Source organism: Brassica napus, chromosome C7 (genome assembly GCF_020379485.1).
Source record: "Brassica napus cultivar Da-Ae chromosome C7, Da-Ae, whole genome shotgun sequence".
NCBI lineage: Eukaryota > Viridiplantae > Streptophyta > Magnoliopsida > Brassicales > Brassicaceae > Brassica > Brassica napus.
The window spans coordinates 5772121-5796508 of NC_063450.1; the positions used below are offsets into that span (position 1 = coordinate 5772121).

General features: G+C 45.9%; 4 protein-coding genes across 4 annotated transcripts; all 4 read left to right on the forward strand.

Moving 5' to 3' along the window:
* The first annotated feature begins 1208 nt into the window (after positions 1-1208).
* Positions 1209-3981, forward strand: LOC125590369. Its single transcript, XM_048763923.1, has 4 exons — positions 1209-1349; positions 1437-2335; positions 2503-3273; positions 3747-3981. The coding sequence occupies exons 1-4, from the start codon at positions 1209-1211 to the stop codon at positions 3979-3981; spliced, it is 2046 nt and encodes a 681-aa protein (XP_048619880.1).
* A 966-nt stretch (positions 3982-4947) lies between these two features.
* Positions 4948-6111, forward strand: LOC125590370. Its single transcript, XM_048763924.1, has 3 exons — positions 4948-5137; positions 5280-5676; positions 5787-6111. The coding sequence occupies exons 1-3, from the start codon at positions 4948-4950 to the stop codon at positions 6109-6111; spliced, it is 912 nt and encodes a 303-aa protein (XP_048619881.1).
* A 2506-nt stretch (positions 6112-8617) lies between these two features.
* Positions 8618-9817, forward strand: LOC125590371. Its single transcript, XM_048763925.1, has 3 exons — positions 8618-9090; positions 9259-9429; positions 9529-9817. Exons 1-3 carry the CDS (start codon positions 8618-8620, stop codon positions 9815-9817), a joined length of 933 nt encoding a protein of 310 aa, XP_048619882.1.
* Positions 9818-13996: 4179 nt separating this feature from the next.
* On the forward strand, positions 13997-15034 carry LOC125590372. The gene has a single exon (XM_048763926.1). The coding sequence runs from the start codon at positions 13997-13999 to the stop codon at positions 15032-15034; it is 1038 nt and encodes a 345-aa protein (XP_048619883.1).
* The last annotated feature ends 9354 nt before the right edge of the window (positions 15035-24388 follow it).

The following is a 24388-nucleotide window of genomic DNA, read 5'->3' on the forward strand; positions in this document are numbered from 1 at the left end:
TTTTTTTCAATCTATTATACTCATTCCAAACAACATTTCGTTTACTGGCCTGTTGGGCAATTGAACATACTTATCCTCCTTCATTTTTTGTTTGACCTTATCCAGCGATAAGAAATGTTTCCAAATAGCACATACATCACATACGTACGTAGACGCATCACTTTACATAATTCCAAACTTCAAAATCTCTATCAAAGCCACCCATTATGGCACCATATTTAGTGTATACTCACATCATGTGAGAGGAGGTCGGGGTTAAAATACATTAATTCCTGATACAGGGTGTTTTATAGCAAGCTATAGTAACATAGTAATCTTATAGATTTTCGGGGGGAATCATGCCACCTAGTTCAACCTTTTCATATATTAACTATACCGTTCGAGTTTTGATAAATTTATGTCATCTAGTTCAACCTTTTTTCATAAGTTCTGATAACTTAATGTTAACAAAAAAGAGCTTGATAATATTTGATATGTGGTACCTACATGCTACAAGATGTAAATTGAATCGCATTGGAAACCATAATTATTCTCCACCCATATTTGATTGTTGTCTGTAAAACAATTTTAATTATCTTAAAGCAATAACTTGTAAGATACTCTTATTCGGTTCACATATTTTTTTCCTGATTCGTGCTTTATGAAAGTTTTCTCAGCTTGTAGGAACCCTGGCCAATCTCTAGGGAGTTTTCTAGTGGCTGGATTTTTGTTGGTGAAGTTAATCTATTTTTTGTTCATTTTATAAATTACCGATTAGTATATATTTGTGTACATACATTTATTTTGTTAGGATATCAATTCAAATTACATATAAGAATGCCAGTGACTATGATATAAGGGAGCTTTTGGCGTTTTTCTCTTTCCAAAAAGGGCGAAAAAGGGCGACTAGGGTTTCAGTGCGTTCTCCGCCGTTAGCTGGCCACACGCCGACTAACGAGCAGTTTTTCCGCGTTGCTTTCTCCTTTGCATGACGATTCCAGGTCTGGTTCTTACCTCCAGTGCTCATATTGACCCAGGCGGGGTCAGTAGCGAGAAAGTCTTCAATCGCGAAAGTCGTCTTTTCAATCGTGATTTAGAGATCAAGCTCCAATCTCCGTCGGGTCCAACGTCGATTCCAGCTGCAAGATTATGCGGCGAGGTTCAACTCCTCCTTTAGGAATCTTCGCAAGATCTCAGATTCGTCCTTTCTGCAAGATGGTACGCTGGTGATGCTAGCGCAGGAGTCAGTGCTTCTACAAACGTCGGAGCTCAAAGACCATGTTGTGGCTTATTTCCACGGTCGTCGACCCTCGGCAGCGAAGATTCTCGCAGATCTGAACCCAGTTTGGGGGAAGTTCGGGAGCATTATTGTCCGTACGGTGTCCGATACTTGTGTTTTGATCTTCATCCCCTCGAGTCAGACTAGAGAGTGGGTATTGCGGGTTGGTTATTGGTAGGCTGACAGGTGCGCTTTCTTGGTGTATCCTTGGACTGCTGATGGAAACTTAGCTGCGCAGGAGCTTCTGTTTGCACCGACGTGGGCAGTGCTTAAGAACGTTCCTCCTCAGTTGTACTCCCTTAACGGCATTAGTGTTGTTGCCAGTGGTATTGGTGATCCGCTCCACACTGAAAAGTCTCGCTTGGACCCATATCACTTTGGTGATACCAAAGTCAAGGTTGAGATTGATTTATCGAAATCTCCTCCAGAGGTGGTTGAAGTTAGGGGTACTCAAGGAAATTCGGTCAGGATTAACGTAGAGTACCCCAGTCTCCCGCCTAAATGCATTAACTGCGGCAAGTTTGGTCATCTGATGAATCGCTGTCACAAACCCCCTATGAAAAGAAGTCATTCTCAGAAACCAGAAAAAGTGATCAGTGTGGTGAAGTCGGGGGAGGATGTCTCTTTAGCGCCTCAGGGGGCGTTAGTAGGAGTAGAAGTGCAGAATGAGGAGAGTAAGGATAAGAAGCTCAGGGCTCGTTCGAGATCACGGAGAAGGTCACAGTCTAGAGCAAGAGCTAAAGCGAGGGCTCCGAGTTCTCCTCCTGAAGTCTCTCCTGCAGAAGTCTCAGGTGAGCAAGTTGTGGAGACTCTAGGAATGGTTGAGAAGGAGAGTTTTTATTTGGAGGAAAAGGAGTTGAGTTCAGGGGAAGGCTCTGGTGCCAGTGAGAAGCCTTTGGGTGAGGATCTGCTTCAACTGGAGGAAGGGGAGATTCGTGAGGTTTCAAGAGCGGGTGATAGTAAGAGCCTAGCAATAAAAGTAGTGGATTTGAATTTGCGGTTTGATGAGGACAAGTCACTGTGGCTTACCAAGCACTCTAAGAACTATAGGCGCGCTCTGAGGCAGATGGCACTTTGGTAAGGTTCAGGAGCAGTTGGTTCGCCTCCAAAATCTTCTAAGTTGCTTATTCGAGGAAGTTCCTCGGGTAAGGAACAGGTTCTCTGATCAGTTTCCCCCCCAAAAATTTGTATATATGAAGATCTTTAGTTGGAATATTAGAGGTATTAACGGTGTTGGTCGTCAGCGAGTGGTTAGAAGTTGGTTGCAAGGACACGTCGGTTGGAGCTTTACTTGAAACTCATATACAAGAGAATAATTTTTTAGGGGTTTTAGGAGCTGTTGCTCCAGGTTGGAGATATGACAATTATTATTCGGAAGCTGTAGGAGGAAGAATTTGGCTCTTGTGGAATCCGTCTTTGTCAGTAGTGGTCTATCTAAGGACGGATCAGTTGATCTTATGTGGGGTGTTTGATCCAGCTTCAGGTACTAATTGCACTGTTGCTTTCGTGTATGCGCATAACTCAGAAGCGGAATGGCGTAATATGTGGAGGGATCTAGTGTCTATTACTAGTAATTCCTTGGTTTCTGCCATTCCACTGATAATTTTGGGGGACTTTAATCAAATTCTAACGGCGGCTGAGCATTTTTCTCTGTTCCCGTACGAGCTGCCAATCAGAGGTATGGAGGATTTTCAGCGCTGTTTAGAAGAGACTAACCTATCAGATATGGACATCAGGGGCACCTTCTTCTCCTGGTCCAATAGGCGTCCAGAGGACCCAATTCTCAGGAAGCTAGATAGGATGATTTGCAGCGAAAAGTGGAGGGAGATCTATCCAGAGGCTGTTAGCGTCTTTGAAGCGCCGGGAGATTCTGATTATTATCCTGCAGTGGTTTCATTCTCTTCGGCTTCTCAGGCTAGGAAGTGCAGTTTTAAATATTTCTCCTTCTTATCTTCGCATCTGAGATTCTTATCTGAGATCAGGAAGACGAGGGAGGAGCCTATTCCCGTTGGCTCGTGCCTATTTTCTCTATGTCAAATATTGAAGAAAGCCAAACTCACTTGTAGGAGACTGAACAGGGAAGGCTTTGATAACATTTAGCAACGAGCTAGTGAAGCGCTTAATAGTTTGAAGGAGATCTAGTTGCAGTTGTTAACCTCTCCTACAGATTCTTTGTTCAGACATGAATTTGTAGTTCGCAAAAAATTGCAATTTTTTGAGGCAGCTCAGGAGGTGTTTTATAGTAGAAAGGCGAGAATTCGTTGGTTAGACTGTGGAGATGCTAACTCAAGATTTTTCTACAAAGCGGTGGTGGCTCATCAAATGAGGAATTGTATAATTTATCTGTTGGATGCAAGCGGGTACCGAGTCTTTAATCAGTCCCAGATAAAAGAGATGGTGGTGGCTTACTTTCATAATCTTTTGGGCTCCTAGAAGGTCTGATTCTCGATACATCAGTTGAAGAGCTGAGAGGTTTACTGTCATATAGGTGCCCTCAAGAAGTTGCTGACAAACTGATCATCATTTCTTCGGAGGAGGACATCAAGACAACTCTGTTTGCTATGCCAAAGAACAAAGCACCAGGCCCTGATGGCTACTCAGCGGAATTCTTTTGGGAAGCATGGGAGATTGTAGGAAAGGATGACTGGAGCGGTCAAATAATTCTTCACAACTGGTCGGATGTTGAGACAGTTCAATACCACTGTTATTTCTCTGATCCCTAAAGTGACAGGAGCGGATCAGCTTACACAGTTCAGACCGATATCTTTATTTTCCACAGTTTATAAGGTTATGGCCAGACTTCTGAAAAAGAAACTGAAGCTCTGTGTCTCGGACATTGTGAAGTGTAATCAAGTGGACTTTGTGCAGGAGAGACTGCTTTGTGAAAATGTACTTCTCGTGACGGAGCTGGTAAAGTATTTTAATGATCAGGGACCAACGACAAGAGGCTGCCTTAAGATCGATATCACCAAAGCCTACGACAACCTTAACTGGGACTTTCTCTTCAAGGTCTTGCGAGCTATAGAGATGCCAGACAGATTTATAGATTGGATCAAGGAATGTGTAACCATGCCTTCTTATAGTATAGCACTAAACGGAGAGCTCCAAGGTTTCTTTTCGGGGAAAAAGGGACTTAGACAAGGAGATCCAATCTCGTCTCTTCTGTTCATCATTGCTATGGATGGTCTATCAAAGATGATGGATAAAGGGGCGTTAGATGGAAGGTTTGGCATTCATCAGGAATGCGAGGCACCTTTGATTACTCACTTAAGCTTCACGGATGATGTGCTGATCTTCTTTGATGGGACTGCGGATTCTCTCAGAGGTATTTTGGATATCTCGGAGGAGTTTAGACAGATCTCGGGTTTGAATATTAATAGACAAAAATCAGAGCTATTACTTGATGGAGGAAGTTCAAGCCGTTGTGAGATTTGGCTAGTGAGATGGGGATTGCTCAAGGAGCGCTTCCTCTTCGTTATTTGGGTGTTCCTCTAGCTCGCAAGAAAATGACTAGAACGGATTTCCAGCCATTACTAGACAAAATTGCGGCTAGATTCAGCTCTTGGACTGTAAAACACTTGTCCTTTGCGGGGAGATTTCAACTTATACAGGCGGTGATTTACTCTACAATCTCCTTTTGGGATTCTATCTTTATTATACCGTCGGAGTGTATAAGCATTTTAGAGCGAATGTGCAATGTGTTCTTATGGAATGGTGCTCGAAACTCAGCTATGGGTGCTAAGATTGCTTGGGATTCTGTCTGTACGCCTAAAGAAGCAGGTGGTTTGGGTCTAAAGCGCTTAGAAGATTGGAATAAGGTTCTTGGATTGAAGTTGATCTGGCTTATTTTCACATCAGGAGGGTCGTTATGGGTTTCTTGTGCGTAGAAACTTGATTGGTGCAGAGAATTTTTGGGAGTTAGATCCTTCAAGGAGAGGAAGTTGGATTTGGAGAGCTATATGTAAGTTGAGGCGACTGACAAGACCTATGGTGAGTTGTGAGGTGGGTTCTGGTATTTCAGCAAGCTTCTGGCACGATAATTGGACTTCCCTTGGTCCTCTTATCGAGCTGGTTAGAGAAAGAAGACCTCAGGTGTCGGGTTTAAGAAGAGAGGCAGTTGTGGCGGAGGCGTTAACGAGTGATGGATGGTGGCTGGCGCGCAGCAGAAGTAGAAGCCCCACGATCGCTTTGTTGAAAGCGTGTTTACCAAATGCCCAGGAGATAATGGAATCTGAAGAGGACGACATGTATATCTGGTTTCCTGAACCGGGAAGAGATATTGGCGTTTTCTCAGCGAGTGATACGTGGAGAGCTATGCATCCTTCTCCAATAGAAGTGTTTTGGCATGAGGTTGTGTGGTTCACTGGAAGAATCCCCAAGAATGTTTCATTACTTGGGTTGCAGCTAGAGACAGAATGGTAACGAGGGATAGACTTATCTGATGGGGTTTATCGGTTCCTTCGACTTGCGTTCTCTGCACAGGTCATGATGAGAGCCGTCAACACTTATTCTTTGATTGCGTGTATAGTAATCAAGTATGGGCGTTCTTTGTTTCTCGTTTGAACCTCGTCTCTCCTCAGAGTTTTAAAGCAGTGTTGCGTTGGTTGAAAGCGCCAACGAGAAACAAGAATGTGACGCTGATTATTAGACTCATACATCAAGCGGTTTTATGCTTGGTGTGGAAGGAGAGGAATAAGAGAATTCATACAGCGGTGGAGAAGCCACCAGGAACTCTTATAGCTGAGACTCAACAGATAGTCAAACTCAGATTGGACCCTCCGACTCGTAGGCAGATAACTCCTCAGGGACAAGACTTGGTGCTAGCTACTTGGTTCTCATTCTTTGCAGGTTGAAGGTGGCAGTTTTGGTCTCATTGTTAAGGAGATGGCTAGGATTTTTGGGAGAATTAGTTTTGGGCCGCTGTCACTTTAGGCATGCCCGGTATAGCTTGATCACCTCTATAAACTCATTACCCAATTGAGTTTTTATAAACCGTACTAAAGTCAAACATGAAAAGGTTGTTTGTCTTTTAGTTTACTTTTTGTGTGATTCTTCTCTTCTGAATTTTCATTTCCAAAATATTACCTATAATTTCAATAATATGTGTATAATATAGCTTTGAATGGTTTGTCAGCTTAACTGCATTTTATAGCTTGCCTACCGTCCATGAATAAATTCGTTAATGGATATAACAGCGTTAAATGGAAAAGTGACTGCGGTTAATACTTAGGTCACTGAACTGATTTCTTTAATATGCGTAATACTATTCATTCGAAGAAAAAAATATTTGCCTTAAATTGTTCTGAATGAAAGGCATATAGAGAGCGTCTTTTTCAACTATATGATTTGGATTCAAATGGTAATCCGTCGACTTATACACAAGAGAACAATGTGTGAATATAGCTTGGGCTTCGGCAAGACAGATGGGCCAGAAGCAATGCTGGTGTGACGTGGGCCAAGAACACACAGGCCCACTCCAGCTGAAACACCTGATCACATATAAACATAATGTGAGTATGTTGATTAGGTTAAGCCGTACAACACAAGCAGATTGTTACAGAGTAGACAGCAACAAGTATTCAGATCAAGGTGACGTGCAAGGGGAAGGAGACAACAATACAAAATCAATAGCGTAGGCCTAAGTCTAGTTGATCTAAGGGCTTTGTTGTATTCTCTTGTGAAGAGTATTTGATACTTGTGTAACAAACTATCTAGAACACTACTTTGGTGTTTCTAGAGTCTCTTTGATCTAGTGGAGTTTGGGAGCAGAAGTTCTCCCACGAGACGTACCGCGCCGAGGGCCGGGAACTCGTTAAATTGACAGTGTCATTGCTTTCAGTTTAAAACCTAGATCTAAGACTAACTTGGAACCTAAGTAATCTAAGTTAAATTCTCTTACAAGTGGTATCAGAGCTTCTGGGTTATTAAGGCTACTTAGGAGAGAGAGACAGAGTCATATCCATTACCTGTTCAATGTTGACTTCGAAAGAACGTGTGGATATTGACAGGTTCGAAGGTGATGGTGATTTCGCCCTATGGAAGGTGAGGATGCTTGCTCATTTTGGAGTGCTTGGACTTAAATCCATTCTCACTGACACGAAGCTTCTAAAGGAGGGATCAGACGCAAAGGATGAACCAGAGTCTGCCATGAAGGACTCGGGAAAGGGACTTGCTGGAATTGTTGACCCTGCACCTGCGATAGACCCTGCAAAATTTGAGAAATCAGAAAAAGCCAAAGACCTGATTGTGCTGAATGTTGGGAATAAGGTACTAAGAAAAATTCAACATTGTGAGACTGCTGCTGCAATGTGGAGTACACTGAACAATCTCTACACAGAGACTTCCCTACCTAACAGGATTTATCTACAGCTCAGGTTCTACACTTTCAAGATGGTTGACTCAAAATCTATTGATGAGAATGTTGATGACTTCCTAAAGCTTGTAGCAGACTTAAACAATCTGCAAGTTGAAGTATCCGAGGAAGTTCAAGCTATTTTACTGCTAAGTTCTCTACCTGCTAAGTATGATCAACTCAAGGAGACTCTTAAGTATGGGAGAGACGCACTGAGCCTAGCTGAGGTTACTGGTGCTACAAAGTCTAAAGAAAGAGAGTTGATCGAGAGTGGCAAGTTCACCAGGTCAGGTGGAGAAGGTCTGCTTGTAGACAGAGGCAGATCAGAACAAAGATCCGGAAAGGGCAATGGAAAGACATACAAAGGTAGATCTCAGAGTCGACATGGGAGATCTAAGTCTCGTTCCAGGAACAACAAAAACACCAAGGGATGTTTTGTATGTGGAAAGGAGGGTCATTGGAAGCGTGATTGCCCTGACAGGAGATCAGCCAAGTCGCAAGACTCGGCGAATGTAGCAGAAGAGGCAAAGCAACCTCTAATACTCACAGTCAGCACGCAATACACTAAGGACGAGTGGGTGATGGACTCAGGATGTTCGTTTCATATCACACCTGACAAGAGCTTCTTATTTGATTTGGAAGAATTTAAGGGAGGCAAAGTGTTGATGGCAAACAACACTCACAGCAACATTTAGGGAATTGGGAAAATTAAAATTCTAAATCCAGACGGTTCTTTGGTTATCTTAACAGGAGTTAGATACATGCCAGGCATGAGCAGGAATTTAATTTCTTATGGAATATTGGAAACAGCAGGATGTCAATATGAAGAAAGAGACCTTACAGTTAATTTCTACAAGGATGATAAAAGGGTTATGTCTGGAAGGTATCATCTGGGACTATATTATCTTCAAAGAACAGTTTTAAGAGGAGAAGCTAATCTATCTAGAGTAGAGAAGAATATGACTAATGTTTGGCATTCACGGCTCGGTCATATGAGTCTTAATAACATGTCAGAACTTGTCAAAAGTGGATTTATTGTCGACAAGGATTTTAAGACCCTGGATTTCTGTGAACATTGTATCATTGGGAAGTCACACAAGCAAAGCTTTCCTAAAGCTAAACATGTGACTAATGGCATTCTGGAGTATGTTCATTCTGACCTATGGGGTTCTCCTTCTACACCAGACAACCTTGCTGGACCTAAGTACTTTGTTACTTTTATTGATGATTTTTCAAAAAAAGTCTGGATTTATTTTCTGAAGACTAAGGATGAGGTATTTTCTAAGTTCAGGGAATGGAAGGCTGAAGTTGAAACTAAGACAGAGAAGAAAGTCAAGTGTTTGAGAACAGACAATGGTTTGGAGTTCTGTAATAAACAGTTTGATGATTACTGCAAGAAGGCTGGGATTAAGAGGCATAGAACCTGCACTTACACTCCGCAGCAGAATGGAGTTTCAGAAAGAATGAACAGAACAATTTTGTATAAGGTGAGATGTATGTTAGCCGAATCTGGCTTGGACCAAAGCTTATGGGCAGAAGCTGCATCTACTACGATTTATTTGATTAATAGATCACCTAACTCTACGCTGGAATTCAAAATGCCTGAAGAAGTGTGGTAAGGTTATAAACCGAATTTGGGACATCTCAGAACGTTTGGATGCACTGCTTATGTGCACATAACCGAGGAGAAAACGGGACCTAGAGCCATCAAGGGAGTGTTTGTAGGATACCCTATGGGCACCAAAGGTTACAGGGTTTGGATAGAGGAGGAAGGCAGATGCAGAACAATCAGAAACGTTGTCTTCAACGAGGATGAGCTGTACAAACACACTGTTGCTAAAGGAAAAGAAAGCACATAAGTGACCAAGAAAGAAAAACGAGCTAAGAAGAAGGTGTCATTCAGTGATGATTTGATCAGAGGGCCCTCTCCTTCTGCCGAATCCGAAGGCACATCTGATCAAGGTGGAGAAGAATCATCTTCTAGCTCTAACAGCTCAAGTGACGAAGAACAAGATCACGAGGTTGATAGTGAGCGTGATCACGAGAGTGAGAGTGGTGACACTGAAACTCTAGACACCTATGTTCTAGCACGAGATAGGGAAAGGAGACATAACGTGAGACCACCATCTCGATATGAGGATGGGAACTTTGTGGCTTATGCGCTCAATGTGATTGATGATTTAGAAGTTCAGGAACCAAAATCCTAAGCAGAAGCTATGAGGAGTCGTGAAAAGAAGCTATGGAAGCATGCTGCAGAAGAAGAAATGGAGTCTCACAGAAAGAATAGAACCTGGGATCTCATTGATAGGCCTGAAAAGGCAAAGCTTGTTGGATGCAGATGGCTATTCAAGCTAAATCCAGGAATCCCAGGTGTTGAGGATGAACGACACAAGGGCATATTAGTTGCCAAAGGATATTCACAGAGAGAAGGAGTCGACTACAATGAGATCTTCTCTCCAGTGGTAAAACATGTCTCCATCAGGCTTATGCTTAGCATTGTGGTGAACCTAGACTTAGAACTAGAGCAGATGGATGTGAAAACAGCTTTTCTACATGGAAGCTTGGAGGAAAGAATCTTAATGGAACAGCCTGAAGGCTTTATAAAACCAGGAACATAGGACAAAGTTTGCTTGCTGAGAAAGTCTATGTATGGTTTGAAGCAGTCTCCAAGAAGATGAAACCAGCGGTTCAACAACTTCATGAAGGATCAGCTATTTGAGCGTTGGAGTAAAGATCTATGTGTCTATATGAGAGACGTTAAAACCAACAAAGCCATCTATCTGCTCCTCTATGTCGACGACATGTTGATTGCTTCAGGAAACAAGAAAGTGATCAAGGATCTTAAAGAAAAGATGAGTGGAGAATTTGAGATGAAAGACATGGGAAAGGCATCCAGAATACTGGGAATGGATATCATCAGAGGTAGAAAGAAAAGAACATTGATTCTGTCTCAAAGAAAGTACATTGAAAAAGTGATAAAGACGTTTGGAATGCAGGACGCCAAGGCTGTAGTCACTCCCACCTCTTCTCAGTTTAAGCTTCGAAGTCTAACAGAAAAGGAATGGAAAGAAGAGGCAGCACATATGGAAAGGATTCCATATGCCAGTGACGTAGGAAGCCTAATGTATGCAATGGTCGGGTCGAGGCCCGACCTAGGATTTGCAGTAGGCTATGTTTGTCGCTTCATGAGTAAACCAGGAAGGGACCACTGGTCAGCAGTCAAGTGGGTTCTACGATACTTACAGGGAGAAATGAACTCATCTCTAACATTCAGAAAGCAGTCTACACTAGAATTTGAAGGCTATTCAGACTCAGACTATGCAATAGACATGGACAGGTGACGCTCAGTTACAGGCTATGCTTTCAAGTTTGCAGGCAATACAATTTCATGGAAATCATGTCTACAATCAGTTGTTGCACTTTCAACTACAGAAGCCAAATACATGGCTATGAATGAAGCAGCTAAAGAAGCAATGTGGCTAAAAGAGATATGCGCAAAGCTAGGATTCAAACAACAAGGGATCAAACTCTACTGCGATTCTTTAAGTGCCCTAGCTCTAGCAAGAAATCCAGTCAATCACGAGAAGACTAAGCACATAGCTACCAAGTTCAACTTCATTCGAGACCAAGTGGAAGCAGGAGACATAGTTCTAAACAAGATTCATACAAATGTTAATCCTGCAGATTTCCTAACTAAGGCAGTACCTGGTCAGAAGTTCCAGCTTTGCTGTGAACTTTTGAATGTCCACTGATGAGATAGGAAGACGCTCCAGGTGACTATGGTTGTCTAAACTTCACCCTCGTAGATCACAAGTAATAAACGCATGTTAGTGAATACGAATGTGTAGTCAATTGATGGCCAAAAGTATCGTGACAAGAGACAGGTGATGCTACCTGGAGGAGAATTAGAATCGAGAAGGGTTCTCGGTTCAGGTGGAGGAGTTCACCAAGAAACGCCAACCAGTCACGGGTTTGGTGTTATGAATGTCGTCACCAACCATTTCTTCAAAATGCTTTCAAACCAAAAGGAGTTGTTGAGAAGTTCAGTTGATGAGAAGCAAGGAAGCAGCGCGTTGAGAGCTCACCGAGCTAAAGCAGACTACTCAGATCAAGATACATAATCATCAGGATCGTACTAGGGCTTTCATACTTGAGGTTGCCCTGAAACGTCAGATTGATCAGATCAGAGTAGATCGAAAACACGCAGAAAGAGGGATGATGACTTGTCAGTTCATACCTCGGTTCACAGAAGAGGTGGAGCGTGACAGTGGAGCTTGAGTAAGAGCCGGAATCATGTTGGAGAAGACATGCTAGACACAAGGAAGTAAAGGATCAGTTAAATTTCCAAGAAAGCTCTCGACTTTCTTTACAGAAGACCCTAATCTCAAAGTTAAAAATGGAGATTAGATGTACCTGGAGATAACGGAGGAGCAAAGGGACGTCGGTACGACGGAGCTGATCGAGATCTCTCGGAGAACGGAGCCGAGACCATTTCTCCGGTGGAGGCTCGCGAGAAGAGAGACGGCGATAGAGAGAGAGAGAGTAGAGACTGATGTCTTTCTTTCGCAAGAAGACAAAGAGACAAAGGCGTGAGACTGTCGGCACGAGAGTTTCATCGAGGTGGGCCAGGATCGGGCCTTAACCAAGCTGGTGGAGATTTGTGAATATAGCTTGGGTTTCGGCAAGACAGATGGGCCAGAAGCAATGCTGGTGTGACTTGGGCCAAGAACACGCAGGCCCACTCCAGCTGAAACACCTGATCACATATAAACATAATGTGAGTATGTTGATTAGGTTAAGCCGTACAACACAAGCAGATTGTTACAGAGTAGACAGCAACAAGTATTCAGATCAAGGTGACGTGCAAGGGGAATGAGACAACAATACAAGATCAATAGCTTAGGCCTAAGTCTAGTTGATCTAAGGGCTTTGTTGTATTCTCTTGTGAAGAGTATTTGATACTTGTGTAACAAACTATCTAGAACACTACTTTGGTGTTTCTAGAGTCTCTTTGATCTAGTGGAGTTTGGGAGCATAAGTTCTCCCACGAGATTGTGTCATTGCTTTCAGTTTAAAACCTAGATTTAAGATTAACTTGGAACCTAAGTAACCTAAGTTAAATTCTCTTACACAATGGAAGTATTCATCAGCTAAATAAATAAGCACTATCTCAATCTAATGATTGATTCCATTCATCTTTGATCTATTTTAGCTGTTCATCTTACCCACTATTATCACCGTTAAAACAATAAAGGTTGAAATGAGTAAAGAGACTGTGATAGATACTAAACAAATAGCTTTTTGGAAGATTGAGAATCATTTCATTTAATGAAGCCAACAAAATGAATCATTGCAATTTACAAACAGGAGAGTAAAGAAAACTTAGGAGGAGCGGTCACGTTTGGTATGTGGACCACAATTCATTATTGTATCACCGATAAATATACACTCATTATAAATGTATTTGTACACAAATTAAGAAGAAAGAAGTAGATATTATGTAACGCACAAACTTGCATAAGTATTGTATCACCGATAAATATACACTCATTATAAATGTATTTGTACACAAATTAAGAAGAAAGAAGTATAGATATTATGTAACGCACAAACTTGCATAAGTAAGGTATATGTGTATGGGTCCAAATATAAAAGCAGAAGAAAGCATGATGGGTATTGATTCCAGTTTTGTGTGTTTTGTCCATTGGGATTGACAAAGTTTTGATAAGATTGGGAACCATATGTTTTTGCCAGCATAAACTTTGTCAATTTTCTTACAATGACCCCATCACTCTTTCTAATCAATATTCTCAAAACATGATATTCATTTGAAAATAAAGACTGAAGTAGCAATTGATCGAGATCCCCTACAGGGTCAATTCGACATCCCTCAAGGCCTGAAGAATAGACGGCCCAGCCCACTCCGGACGAAGCGGTGGCTCGGCATGATGGCTCAAAACGTGCGTCTAAGCGTCTCCGACTTAACGGCCACTCGAGACAGTATGGGCTTCTCGGCCCAGCGAGTTAGAAGCTCACGAAGACGATGCAAACTAGGTCACGGGAGAGCACGAGGTCAACTATATAAAGGAAAGGAGACGCAACGAGAAAAGGATCCGAAATCACTAATACTCACTGGGCGGCTAGATTAGGGTTTTACCTTTGTTATCTCGCCTTGTTGTATCTCTCCGGCAAAGCCTTCGAGGCTCCGGTACCTTTCCTTTCACGCATTTCCTTTCCTTGTAACCGACGAAACGCTCTTCCGACCATTAATAAGACGTCTTTGCTTAAACCCACTTCTAAAACCGAATGTTCTCTCGTTCCGTACCGTTTCCCGATCAAACAGTTGGCGCCCACCGTGGGGCCTCTAGCAAAGCAACGTCGACAAGATGGCGACGAGTAACGACGGCTCGTCCTCTGGAGAAGATCGTGAAGCCACCGAAGCAACGCCGGCGTCCTTCCCTGTGACTCCGACACCACTTCAACCCGTTTCAATAGAAACTATCAAGGCGCGCCTTGCGCAGCAAGACGCAGCCCAGAAAGCGGCAACCGACCAAATCGCAGCGCTTGCAAAGATCTTAGCCCCCCTCGCTACGAACGTAGAAGCTTCGACGGCACAGTACCGAAGACATCTGTTTAACACAGAAAGAGCGACCGGTGCAGCACCAACGCAGACTGCCAACCAAGATGTCGCCGATGATGACGTGGCCCAAACCCCGGTCAGCCTTGATGCGCATACGAAAAACGAGCTCACCGCGCTGAAACAGTCGATGCTGGATATAAACTCCAAGATCCATCATATCACTACGTCTGCCCCTCAGATCGAGCGAGTCCTAGCAGAATCTCTCCGGACACCGTTCACCAAAAAGATAACGACGGTCCGCCTCCGAAAGATGGAAAAGCTCCGTCTTCCAACCTTCGACGGTGTATCCGACCCTTTTGCTCACGTCACATCCTTCGATATCACGATGCGACGCGCGAACCTCTCTGATGAGGAAAAAGACGCCGGCTTTTGTCAACTTTTCGTCAAAACCCTAGAAGGTATCGCTCTTAACTGGTTCACCGGTCTTCAGCAGAACTCCGTTGATAGTTTTCACGACCTCTCGACGGCTTTCCTCAAAAACTACATCATGTTCACTCGACAAGAAGCCACCGCCACGGATCTTTGGAATCTCAACCACGCGAACGGACAGAGCTTGAGAGATTTTATGGAGAAGTTCAAATCCATTGTCTCGAAAGTCGACGTACCAGATCATATAGCCGTGGAGTCATTGATGAACACCCTCCACATTAAGTCACCATTTCGGGCCGACCTTTACCGACACCCGACGAGATCAGTACCAGATGCCATCGCTCGATCCAATAACTTCATTCGAATGGAGGAGGATACTAGGGCCAAGGCGGCCAAAGAAGCTGCAGGGAAATAGACCCCCGCCCGGACGAACGACGCTCATCAAGAACCGTGCCAACATTCCACGAGTGGCAAGCCTAACCAGAGGAAGGGCTACATGAATGCTATAGACGACGGCGAACCATCGGGCTCCGCCGCAATGGCGCGAGAGAAGGGGTGGAATCATTGGAATCGAGATACCAGCCAGCCAAAGTCTAGCTCCCCTGAACCAGCAAACTCGAACGCCGTCGAGCCGAGTAAGTGGTGTTCCTATCATGAGGTCAAGTCACATGATACGAAGGATTGCAAAGTCTTATACGGACACTTCCTCAAATCCATCGAAAGCGGGAAAATCAAGATTGAATCTCCGCAGAAGCCGAAAAACAATAAGAGTTGGAGCAAAAACAAAGAGAAGAAGATTCAGAAGTCTCAAGCAAAAGCCCCTCAGGGAGAAGAGCAAACTAATCCAGTGAAAACCACAGTAAACAATCTCTACCTCGAAGGCGAGTCAACTGATGAAGAACCACCTAAGAACCGGCGACGGGTTGAAGTGATACTCCCCCGTCAGGCTGATTCCTCGGATGACGAAACTCCACCAGTACCAACGGACTTGCGCGAAATATTGGGCAGAAAAACAAATTCCAAGGACTTACGCACATTTCTGAAGCGGAAGGCCGAAACGGTGCAAAAGAACGAGGCAGACCTCAGGACGTCCCTCGACGAGTCCAAAGCAAGAAAGACTACCCGCACCGAAGCCGCTCTACACCTTCAATCTCAGCCCGCAGATTTACGTGAGCAGATCAACTCCAAAGCCGAAGACTTGCGCGCCAAGCTTGGTCAGCCGAAGCAACATGATCTGCGACCGTGCCTCGAAGCGAAACGACAAGCGCAACGAGAATTGATGAAAGTTACGAACACCCCGCACCTCAACGTCATAATGGGTGGTTCACCTCCTTGCGGGGACTCGGTAAGAGCAGTTAAAGATTACAGGCGGCAAGCCATCACCGCCCAGAAGTGGCCTTCGCAAGTCGAAGTAGACCATCAAACCTATTTCTCGGCGGCCGACACTCACGGCATCAGCATGCCACATAACGACCCACTCCTAATTGATATCGGAATTGGCGAATGCCAAGTCACGAAGGTTCTCGTCGACACAGGCAGCTCAGTCGACCTTATCTTTCGGGACACGCTCGACAAAATGGGAGTTGACATGCGCAACATGAAGCCCTCCTCACGCACTCTCACGGGATTCAATGGCTCTTCGGAACAGATGATTGGGACAATTCGTCTCCCAGTTTACGCAGGTGATGGGACCCGCACTGTTATCCGGGCTAGGGCGCCCTACAACGCGATCCTCGGAACACCTTGGTTACACTCCATGAAAGCCATTCCCTCCACCTACCACCAATGTGTTAAGTTCCCTGGAAAAGATGGAACGACGCAGACGGTCCGCTGGGACCAACGAGCCACAAGAGAGCTACTTATCGCCGCGGTCAAGCAGCAACAATCACCTTCTCTCGTCAACGCCGTCACCAAACCAATACATAAGATCTACCCTCAGAAGGAAGAAATCCACGAGGTTCCCATCGATGGAGCTGACTCATCGAAGGTCGTGCACATTGGCGCCTATCTCTCCGACGATCTGCAGTCATTAATGATTTCTTTCCTCAAAGAAAATGGCTCAACCTTTGCATGGGTAACTTCTGATATAAAGGGTATAGACCCCGCAATAACATCTCACGAGTTAAACGTCGATCCGACATTCAAGCCTATTCGACAGAAGAGACGGAAGCTCAGACCCGAACGGTCCAAAGCAGTAAATGAGGAAGTTGACAGGTTGCTCGACGCAGGCTTCATCGCCGAAGTACGGTACCCGGAGTGGCTAGCAAACCCCATCGTTGTTAAAAAAAAAAACGGGAAATGGCGCATTTGTGTTGACTTCACGGATTTGAACAAAGCATGTCCAAAAGACAGTTACCCTCTCCCGCATATCGACCGTTTGGTGGACTCCACTGCAGCAACGAGCTCCTAACATTTATGGACGCTTTCTCCGGGTAATTTCAAATCATGGTGCATACGGACGATCGCGAGAAAACGGAGTTCATAACGGACAGAGGGACATATTGCTACAAGGTCATGCCTTTCGGCCTAAAGAACGCAGGAGCGACTTACCAGCGTCTGGTTAATAGAATGTTCGCCGACAAACTCGGCAACACTATGGAAGTTTACATTGATGATATGCTGGTCAAATCACTTCGCGCCAAGGATCATCTCAACCACTTACGAGACTGCTTTAAAACGCTGAACGTGTACGGGATGAAGCTCAATCCGGCGAAATGCACCTTCGGCGTCACGTCTGGAGAGTTTCTAGGTTACATTGTCACCCAGCGAGACATCGAAGCAAACCCAAAACAAATAATGGCAATCCTCGATCTCCCTAGTCCGAAGAACACCCGCGAGGTTCAGCGTTTAACCGGAAGGATTGCGGCACTGAACAGGTTCATCTCAAGATCCACAGACAAATGCCTCCCATTCTATGAGCTCCTGCGAGGAAATAAGAGATTCGTCTGGGACGAAAAATGCGAGGAAGCCTTCAATCAACTGAAGCATTACCTAACGACACCTCCAGTTCTGTCGAAACCCGAGGTCGGAGACACTCTATCCTTATACATTGCCGTCACCTCCTCGGCTGTTAGCAGCGTCCTAATACGAGAAGACCGTGGCGAACAGAAACCTATTTTCTACACCAGCAAGTGGATGACGGAACCGGAAACGAGATACCCAACCTTGGAAAAGATGGTCATAGCTATCATCACCTCGGCAAGAAAACTCAGACCTTATTTCCAATCGCACACTATCGAGGTGCTCTCCAACCAGCCCCTTCGGACGGTAATGAAAAATACCAACCAATCAGGAAGGCTAACAAAGTGGGCAGTTGAGCTTAGCGAACACGACATCGTGTACAAGAACCGCACAGCTGCTAAGTCGCAAGTTCTTGCTGATTTCCTGATCGAGCTAACGCCGGAGCTAGAACAAGATCTTGTGCTACCAAGCCTGAACTGGATACTGCACGTAGATGGTTCATCTACGAACAAAGGTTCAGGAGCAGGCGTACAACTCCAGTCACCGACAGGCGAACTAATACGACAGTCGTTCAGTTTTGATTTTCCGGCATCCAACAATGAAGCCGAATACGAGTCTCTCATTGCAGGCCTTCGTCTCGCAAAGGCAGTAAAAGCTAGACGAGTCAATGCATACTGTGACTCCCAACTCGTGGTGAGTCAATTTCTCGGAGACTACGACATCAGAAACGACAGAGTGGATGCTTACTTGAAACTCGTCAAAGATCTTACACAAGATTTTGAATTCTTCGAGCTAACGAAAGTCCCTCGCGGAGAGAACGTATGTGCGGACGCACTCGCAGCCCTTGGGAGTAAGCTACACGATCAGGTGAAAAGGACAATCCCAATACATAGGATTGAAAAGCCAAGCATCAGCCCACCGACGGAACAACTTGCCACTGCAGCATCTATCGCCGACGCCATGGACATCGACGAAGGGGAACCTCGCACAATGGAAGGGCAACTCGAAGATTGGCGAACGGAATTCATCGCTTACCTATCCGACGGGATACTACCTACAGAGACATGGGAAGGAAGACGACTCAAAAGACGCAGTGCGCATTATGTCGTCATGGATGGAACACTCCATCGATGGACCGCAACAAAAGTACTCCTTAGGTGTATCTTTGGAGACGAAACCAGGCTGTTCATGGCCGAAACACATGAAGGAGCAGCAGGCAACCATTCAGGAGGACGAGCTCTCGCACTAAAAGTGAAAAGCCTTGGTTTCTATTGGCCAACAATGAACGCAGATTGCGAATCCTACGTCAAGAAATGCGATAAGTGCCAGCGACACGCTTCAACATACACAGCCCGACTGAATTGCTCCATACCTTGACAGCACCATAGCCCTTCATGCGATGGGGAATGGATATCATCGGGCCAATGCCGAGCTCTCGACAGAAGAGGTTCATCCTGGTCTTAACAGATTACTTCACTAAATGGGTGGAAGCAGAAGCCTACGCCAGCATTACCGACAAGGAGGTGCAGAAGTTCTTCTGGAAAAACGTCATCTCCCGGCACGGGCTCCCATATGAGATAGTCACAGACAACGGATCCCAATTCATCTCCCACAACTTCAAAGAGTTCTGCGACAGATGGAGAATTCGGCTCAACATGTCCACACCGAGAAACCCGCAGAGCAACGGTCAAGCCGAGTCCACTAACAAGACAATCATCGACGGACTCAAGAAACGACTCGACTTGAAGAAGGGTCGCTGGGCCGACGAACTAGATGGAGTCCTCTGGTCCCATAGAACAACAGCTCGCGGAGCAACGAAAGCCACCCTCTTCTCGATGGCCCATGGGGTCGAAGCAATGGTACCTGCTGAGGTAAACGTGATTAGTTTACGACGTTCCAAAATGCCACAGAACATCGAACTTAACCAAGGTATGCTCCTCGACGCACTGGATGATATAAAAGAAAGACGCGACCAAGCATTGCTTCGAATCCAAAACTATCAACACCAGATCGAAAGCTACTACAACAAGAAGGTTAAGACCCGCCTCCTCGAATTGGGAAATCTGGTCCTCCGGAAGGTGTTCGAAAACACTAGGGAATGGAAAGCTGGAAAACTCGGAGCCAACTGGGAAGGACCCTACAAGATCACCGAGGTCGTGAAACCTGGAGTCTACCACCTCGAAACTTCAGCCGGCGAGGCGGTGCCACGAGCTTGGAACTCAAAGCATCTCCGACTCTTCCACAACTGAACGACCAACGATCACGTTCACCTGCCAAAAAAAAAAAACCACCCAAGTAAATGCGCTCTCAGCCACTTTTACTCAGAAAACAAAGAACTACAAATGGCTTGATCCTCTACAAAGGAGGTACGTAGGCAGCCTTAATGGGTCCAGCTGTAACAAAAAAAAAAACAAACACACTTCCCCGAGAAGTTGGCCAACCCATGCGATGCCTACATAATATTCGCCCCGGCACTTCGAGACAAACGTACCGGCACTCGCACCCCACAGCCGAGTATGTCCTGATCAGACACATATTCGCGGGAATCCGATCGTATCACAGTATTCACTGATACGTCCAAAATGATGACTCATGCCCATTTCATAATTTACTAATTTTGAAGTCGAGGTGGGAACCGTTATCGTTTGAAAAATTATCTTTCACGGTCTGAAGTTATCCTATTTTCACTCGTACCCAATCGGCATACGACCCCGAACAAACCAGGAAGCTTGATAAACGACCCAACGACACCTGATCATGGGTTGTTGAATTCACAGTCCGTACGAGCCAACGTCGAGAAACGACTATATCGCTGTCTCGATACGGCATGAATCTCAAACTCTATAATCGCTTGCGGTCAAGACATCTACCGAGTTTCCTACACCTCCTCGGACTGCGACTCCCGGAGTTATCGAATGACCAGGAAGCAATATAAGTAAAGCGGAATTCGCAAACAAGAAGAAATAGACGGAGTTTTAACAAACGAGACACCGCAATGGGTCAAGACATAATACATAAAAAAGAGAGCAAGGTTCATCCAAAGTAAAAAATAAAAACAACAACTGAGTCATTCCTCGGGGTCCCTAGCCTGTTCCTGCTACGGCATCGTTGTCGAGAGATGGTTCGGGAAGGGTGGAATGCACCGGCTGATCCGCATCGGCACTTTCAACGCGAGCTATCGCCTCTTCCCCACGAACCTCAAGCTGACTCTCGGAGGGGTTCGCTTGATCTCTGATTATCTCCCCACTCCGCGCCCCGTCGACCTCCTCACCGGCATCGGCTTTGTCCGGTTCTCGACCCTGACCATCCTCCGAATCAGAAACGGAAGAATCAGAGATCTCAAGAACGTTGCTCCCATCCTGGTTCCCAACAGATTTCACTCCCCCATCAACGGCTCGCGAGTCAATAGCAGGCGCGCCAGTCTTTGACGAATCATCTCCCACGGAATGAGAGGGAGCAGCAGAGGTTCCAGGACGATCAGCGGGACTTTGGAGAACCCCAGCAGTCCTTGGATCGATCAAGCGTATGTTAGACCCATGCGGGTCGAGACCCACGAAGGCTCGCATATCGACGAACTGAGATTCGAGGCGAAGTGGAGAAAGGACCAAATCAGCCTTCGGGATCTCGCCGGGATCAAGCTTCAAAGCTTTCTCCTCGAACTGTTTTTCTCTAGCTGCGAACATGTCGATAGTCTCTTGAGGGATGTCGCGGCCACCAGCCTTTAAAGCCTCGAGGCAGCTCTTAGTCCCGAACGCTTGACTTTGAAGCAACCGCACCGTATCGAAAGGTCCACAACGGGTCCACCACTCGCGCAGATTCCCGAAATGCTTGTTAGATTTTGCAATCATCTCGGTCTCGACCCTCACACTCTCCTTCGTAACCTCGTAAATACGCGAATCCCTAAGGCGGTCCAGTTCTTTCTTATGCTCCACGGCCTTGGCTCCTATCTCCTCCATAAGATTGGCCTTCCGCAGCTCCAAAGCCTCGATAGTAGAACGAGCAACGGAAAGCTCCTCTTCAGCTGCGTCGGCTCTCTTCTTCAAAGCTTTCCTCCGAGCAACCGCGTGATCCCTCTTCTCGGCCATCCTCTCGAACTCCTCCTGCCATTCCGCCTTCCTTCGACGGAGAAGTCTGCTCTTGCTCACCACTGTCTTCTTCAGCTTCTCTGACTCAGCGAGCACTTCCTTCAGCGCAGAGTCATATTTCTCGATGACGAAGTTCGAAACCCCGTCGCACTACGAGACACGAAAACCAAAGAACTTAAGAAATAAAACAAGTATGTAAGAGAAGGAATGAAAGAACCGAAGCAAAGTCTTACCAACAACTTGGTGCGAGCAGCGTCAACATACTCGTCCTTAAAGATCAGGTCAGCGACCGGCGGAAAGGGCTTTGGGCCGCACTTGATATGGCTAACCAATTCTGCGCATTTGTGTGGAGCGTAGACGAGAGGAGTTGGCCCGTCATACTCAAACGAAACACGGTCAGGAAACTCGACTCTCAAAGTCTTCCTTACGACCGGAAAGCCACCAGTCGATGGACCGGGGACCGACATCCCAGGGTTCGATGAAATAGCGATGGGGGAAACCTGGCGCTTGGTCGTCCCCTGCTCACCAGTTTGCTTCGACCTTTTCTTCTGAAGCGGAACCTCAGGTGAGACATTCCGAGGTTCATCCGCTAGGGCCAAGTTAAGAGAGGGCCTGTCAGTCGGATCAGATGGAGCAGAGGGGCGAGCAATTTTGCTGTCTTGACCCGTGACTCTATCCTCCAAAGATAGTTGCTTCTTCTTCTTTCTCTTCTTCGTCGACGGCTCTGCAGTCTCCGAACGATCGCCTTCCTCTGGAAGAGTCTCGCGATCATCATTGACAGGCGGCTCGTCATGGGTTCTCTTCTTGCTCTTTTTCTTCTTAGGAGCAACGGCAACAGCACCAAGCGAGGATTCGCGATGGTCAGAACTCGCGAGGGTCGCGTCGTCAGTTGTCAACTCATTAAGAAGCACCAACGGCTCGGCATTTGACAAGCCAAGCTCTGCCTCCATCATAGCACTCAGATCCGGAAGGCCCTTCATCTTCCTTGCTGCGTTGATCTTCTTCTGCTCTTCACCGGTGAACAGCGAGATACGTCTCTTGGTCTTGTTAACCGACGGAAGGTAACTCGAATCCCAATCCCCTGCAAAGGATATATAGAGAAAAAAGACTCATTCACCAAGGAGAGAGTAGAAGTCCACAATGTGACATATAAAAAGAAAAAAATGGACTTACTCCTTGAAATACGGTCGATCGAACGGCGAACCCTTTCCCAAGAAATGTTCCCCCAGTGCTCTTGAGCGAGTCTCGCGATAGCTCGAGCGTTCGCAAGAAATTCTTCTGGGTATTCGCGAGAAGTCAGATGGTAGGCTACAAAGAAAAAGACAACGAAAATAGAAGGCAGTTAGTATGCGAAGAAATAGTACGAGTTAACGAAAGTGTTCTACCAAGCAAAGTGTTCCACAAGACACGATAGTCATCGTCTGGAGGGCCTCGAAGGCAGAATCATCATATTTAACGAAGAAATAGGACCTCTGCCAATCGAGCGTCTTATTAGGATGCCCCCTATCACGTTGTAGCTTGGCCGCATTTTTATCGATAGAAGGCCATCCTCCAACGAACTGACAGACGTCAACTCTTCGAAGGTACGAACGCTCAGCGAGACATCGATCTCGGCAGCCATAACCATCAAAGCAACTGTAATACGCCACGAACCGTTCAAAAATTGACTTATCGCTGCGTCTCGGCGCCTCGCGTATGCCGTGACTAGTCGGGGAATTGGGAACCAAAGCTTCGTATCGTCACGAAAATAGGATTCGTAGACGCATTGATACCCAACTGGCGGCGACCAAGGCCTTTGGCTCGCCGAGGGAATCAAGAAAGTCACCCCAAACCCGCGGCGTTCCCTCAGGAGCCTCTTCACGCTGTTAGGAGTTGACTGCGTCTTCATAACGTTCTCCCAAGCCTGACCGCTCACATCTGGAGAGCGCAGAAACTCGGGAGCTATCGCCGGCAGCTCCTCGAAGATCTCCCCAGGATAATAGCACGTCGGCATATAGTCGGCAGGAAGGACCCCGTCTCTCGCACCGCCAGAACCGTCTCTCTCGCAAGCCTGCGGGTCGGCTTGGTTTCCCCTTACTTCTTGACGAAATGAACGCGCAGACTCGGAAACTAGGATCCTTTGAGACAGATCCAGGCTCCCGGTGTCCATCATCGCGTCGTGATGAACCCGTTCGAACTCCTCGAGTGGAACCTCACTCGCGTCTCTCAAGGGACGAGATACGGTCGCGACCTCTTTCCCTTTCTGTTCGCGAGATAACCTCCCCCCAGACGACATATCGCTATCTATGTTACAACAACAACCTAGAGAGACAAGTGGAGGGAAAGAGAGAGAAAGTACCTGGATAACGCGGAGAAGAATAGAAGGGGAGAGAAACGATCAAGTATTTATAGGGGAGAGATGGGGTGCTTCCCCGAGGCGTCATCAAGATATCTACGTGGGCCTACGTGGGCTTAGGAACAGTATTTAGCCGCCAAGGAAACCGAAGCATCGATTCGGTTTCCCGAAATAACCGGTCCCGGCTCCGAGTCGAACCAGCGCCTGGGGCAGAATCGGATCTAACCAAACCAAAACCGGTTTGGTTAGATTTGATCAAACCGCGCGACAGAGCGAAATACGAAACGACGCCTCGCGATGCCCGATCCAATAATGTATCTCCGAGGCGACCCGTCTGTTCTTCCAAGCCATTAACCTTCTAAATTCATCAAGATCAACGAGACGTTTA

Coding starts and splice junctions, on each gene's coding strand:
- LOC125590371 (XM_048763925.1), top strand. CDS start 8,618: ATGTCAGAACTTGTCAAAAGTGGATTTATTGTCGACAAGGATTTTAAG. Junction 9,091..9,258: donor AGAATGAACAGAACAATTTT/GTATAAGGTGAG, acceptor GGGACATCTCAG/AACGTTTGGATGCACTGCTT. Junction 9,430..9,528: donor GTCTTCAACGAGGATGAGCT/GTACAAACACAC, acceptor TGATTTGATCAG/AGGGCCCTCTCCTTCTGCCG.
- LOC125590369 (XM_048763923.1), top strand. CDS start 1,209: ATGCTAGCGCAGGAGTCAGTGCTTCTACAAACGTCGGAGCTCAAAGAC. Junction 2,336..2,502: donor CTGAGGCAGATGGCACTTTG/GTAAGGTTCAGG, acceptor GTTGGTCGTCAG/CGAGTGGTTAGAAGTTGGTT. Junction 3,274..3,746: donor GAGCCTATTCCCGTTGGCTC/GTGCCTATTTTC, acceptor ACTGTCATATAG/GTGCCCTCAAGAAGTTGCTG.
- LOC125590370 (XM_048763924.1), top strand. CDS start 4,948: ATGTGCAATGTGTTCTTATGGAATGGTGCTCGAAACTCAGCTATGGGT. Junction 5,138..5,279: donor AGGGTCGTTATGGGTTTCTT/GTGCGTAGAAAC, acceptor CTGGTATTTCAG/CAAGCTTCTGGCACGATAAT. Junction 5,677..5,786: donor TTGCAGCTAGAGACAGAATG/GTAACGAGGGAT, acceptor TTGCGTGTATAG/TAATCAAGTATGGGCGTTCT.
- LOC125590372 (XM_048763926.1), top strand. CDS start 13,997: ATGGCGACGAGTAACGACGGCTCGTCCTCTGGAGAAGATCGTGAAGCC.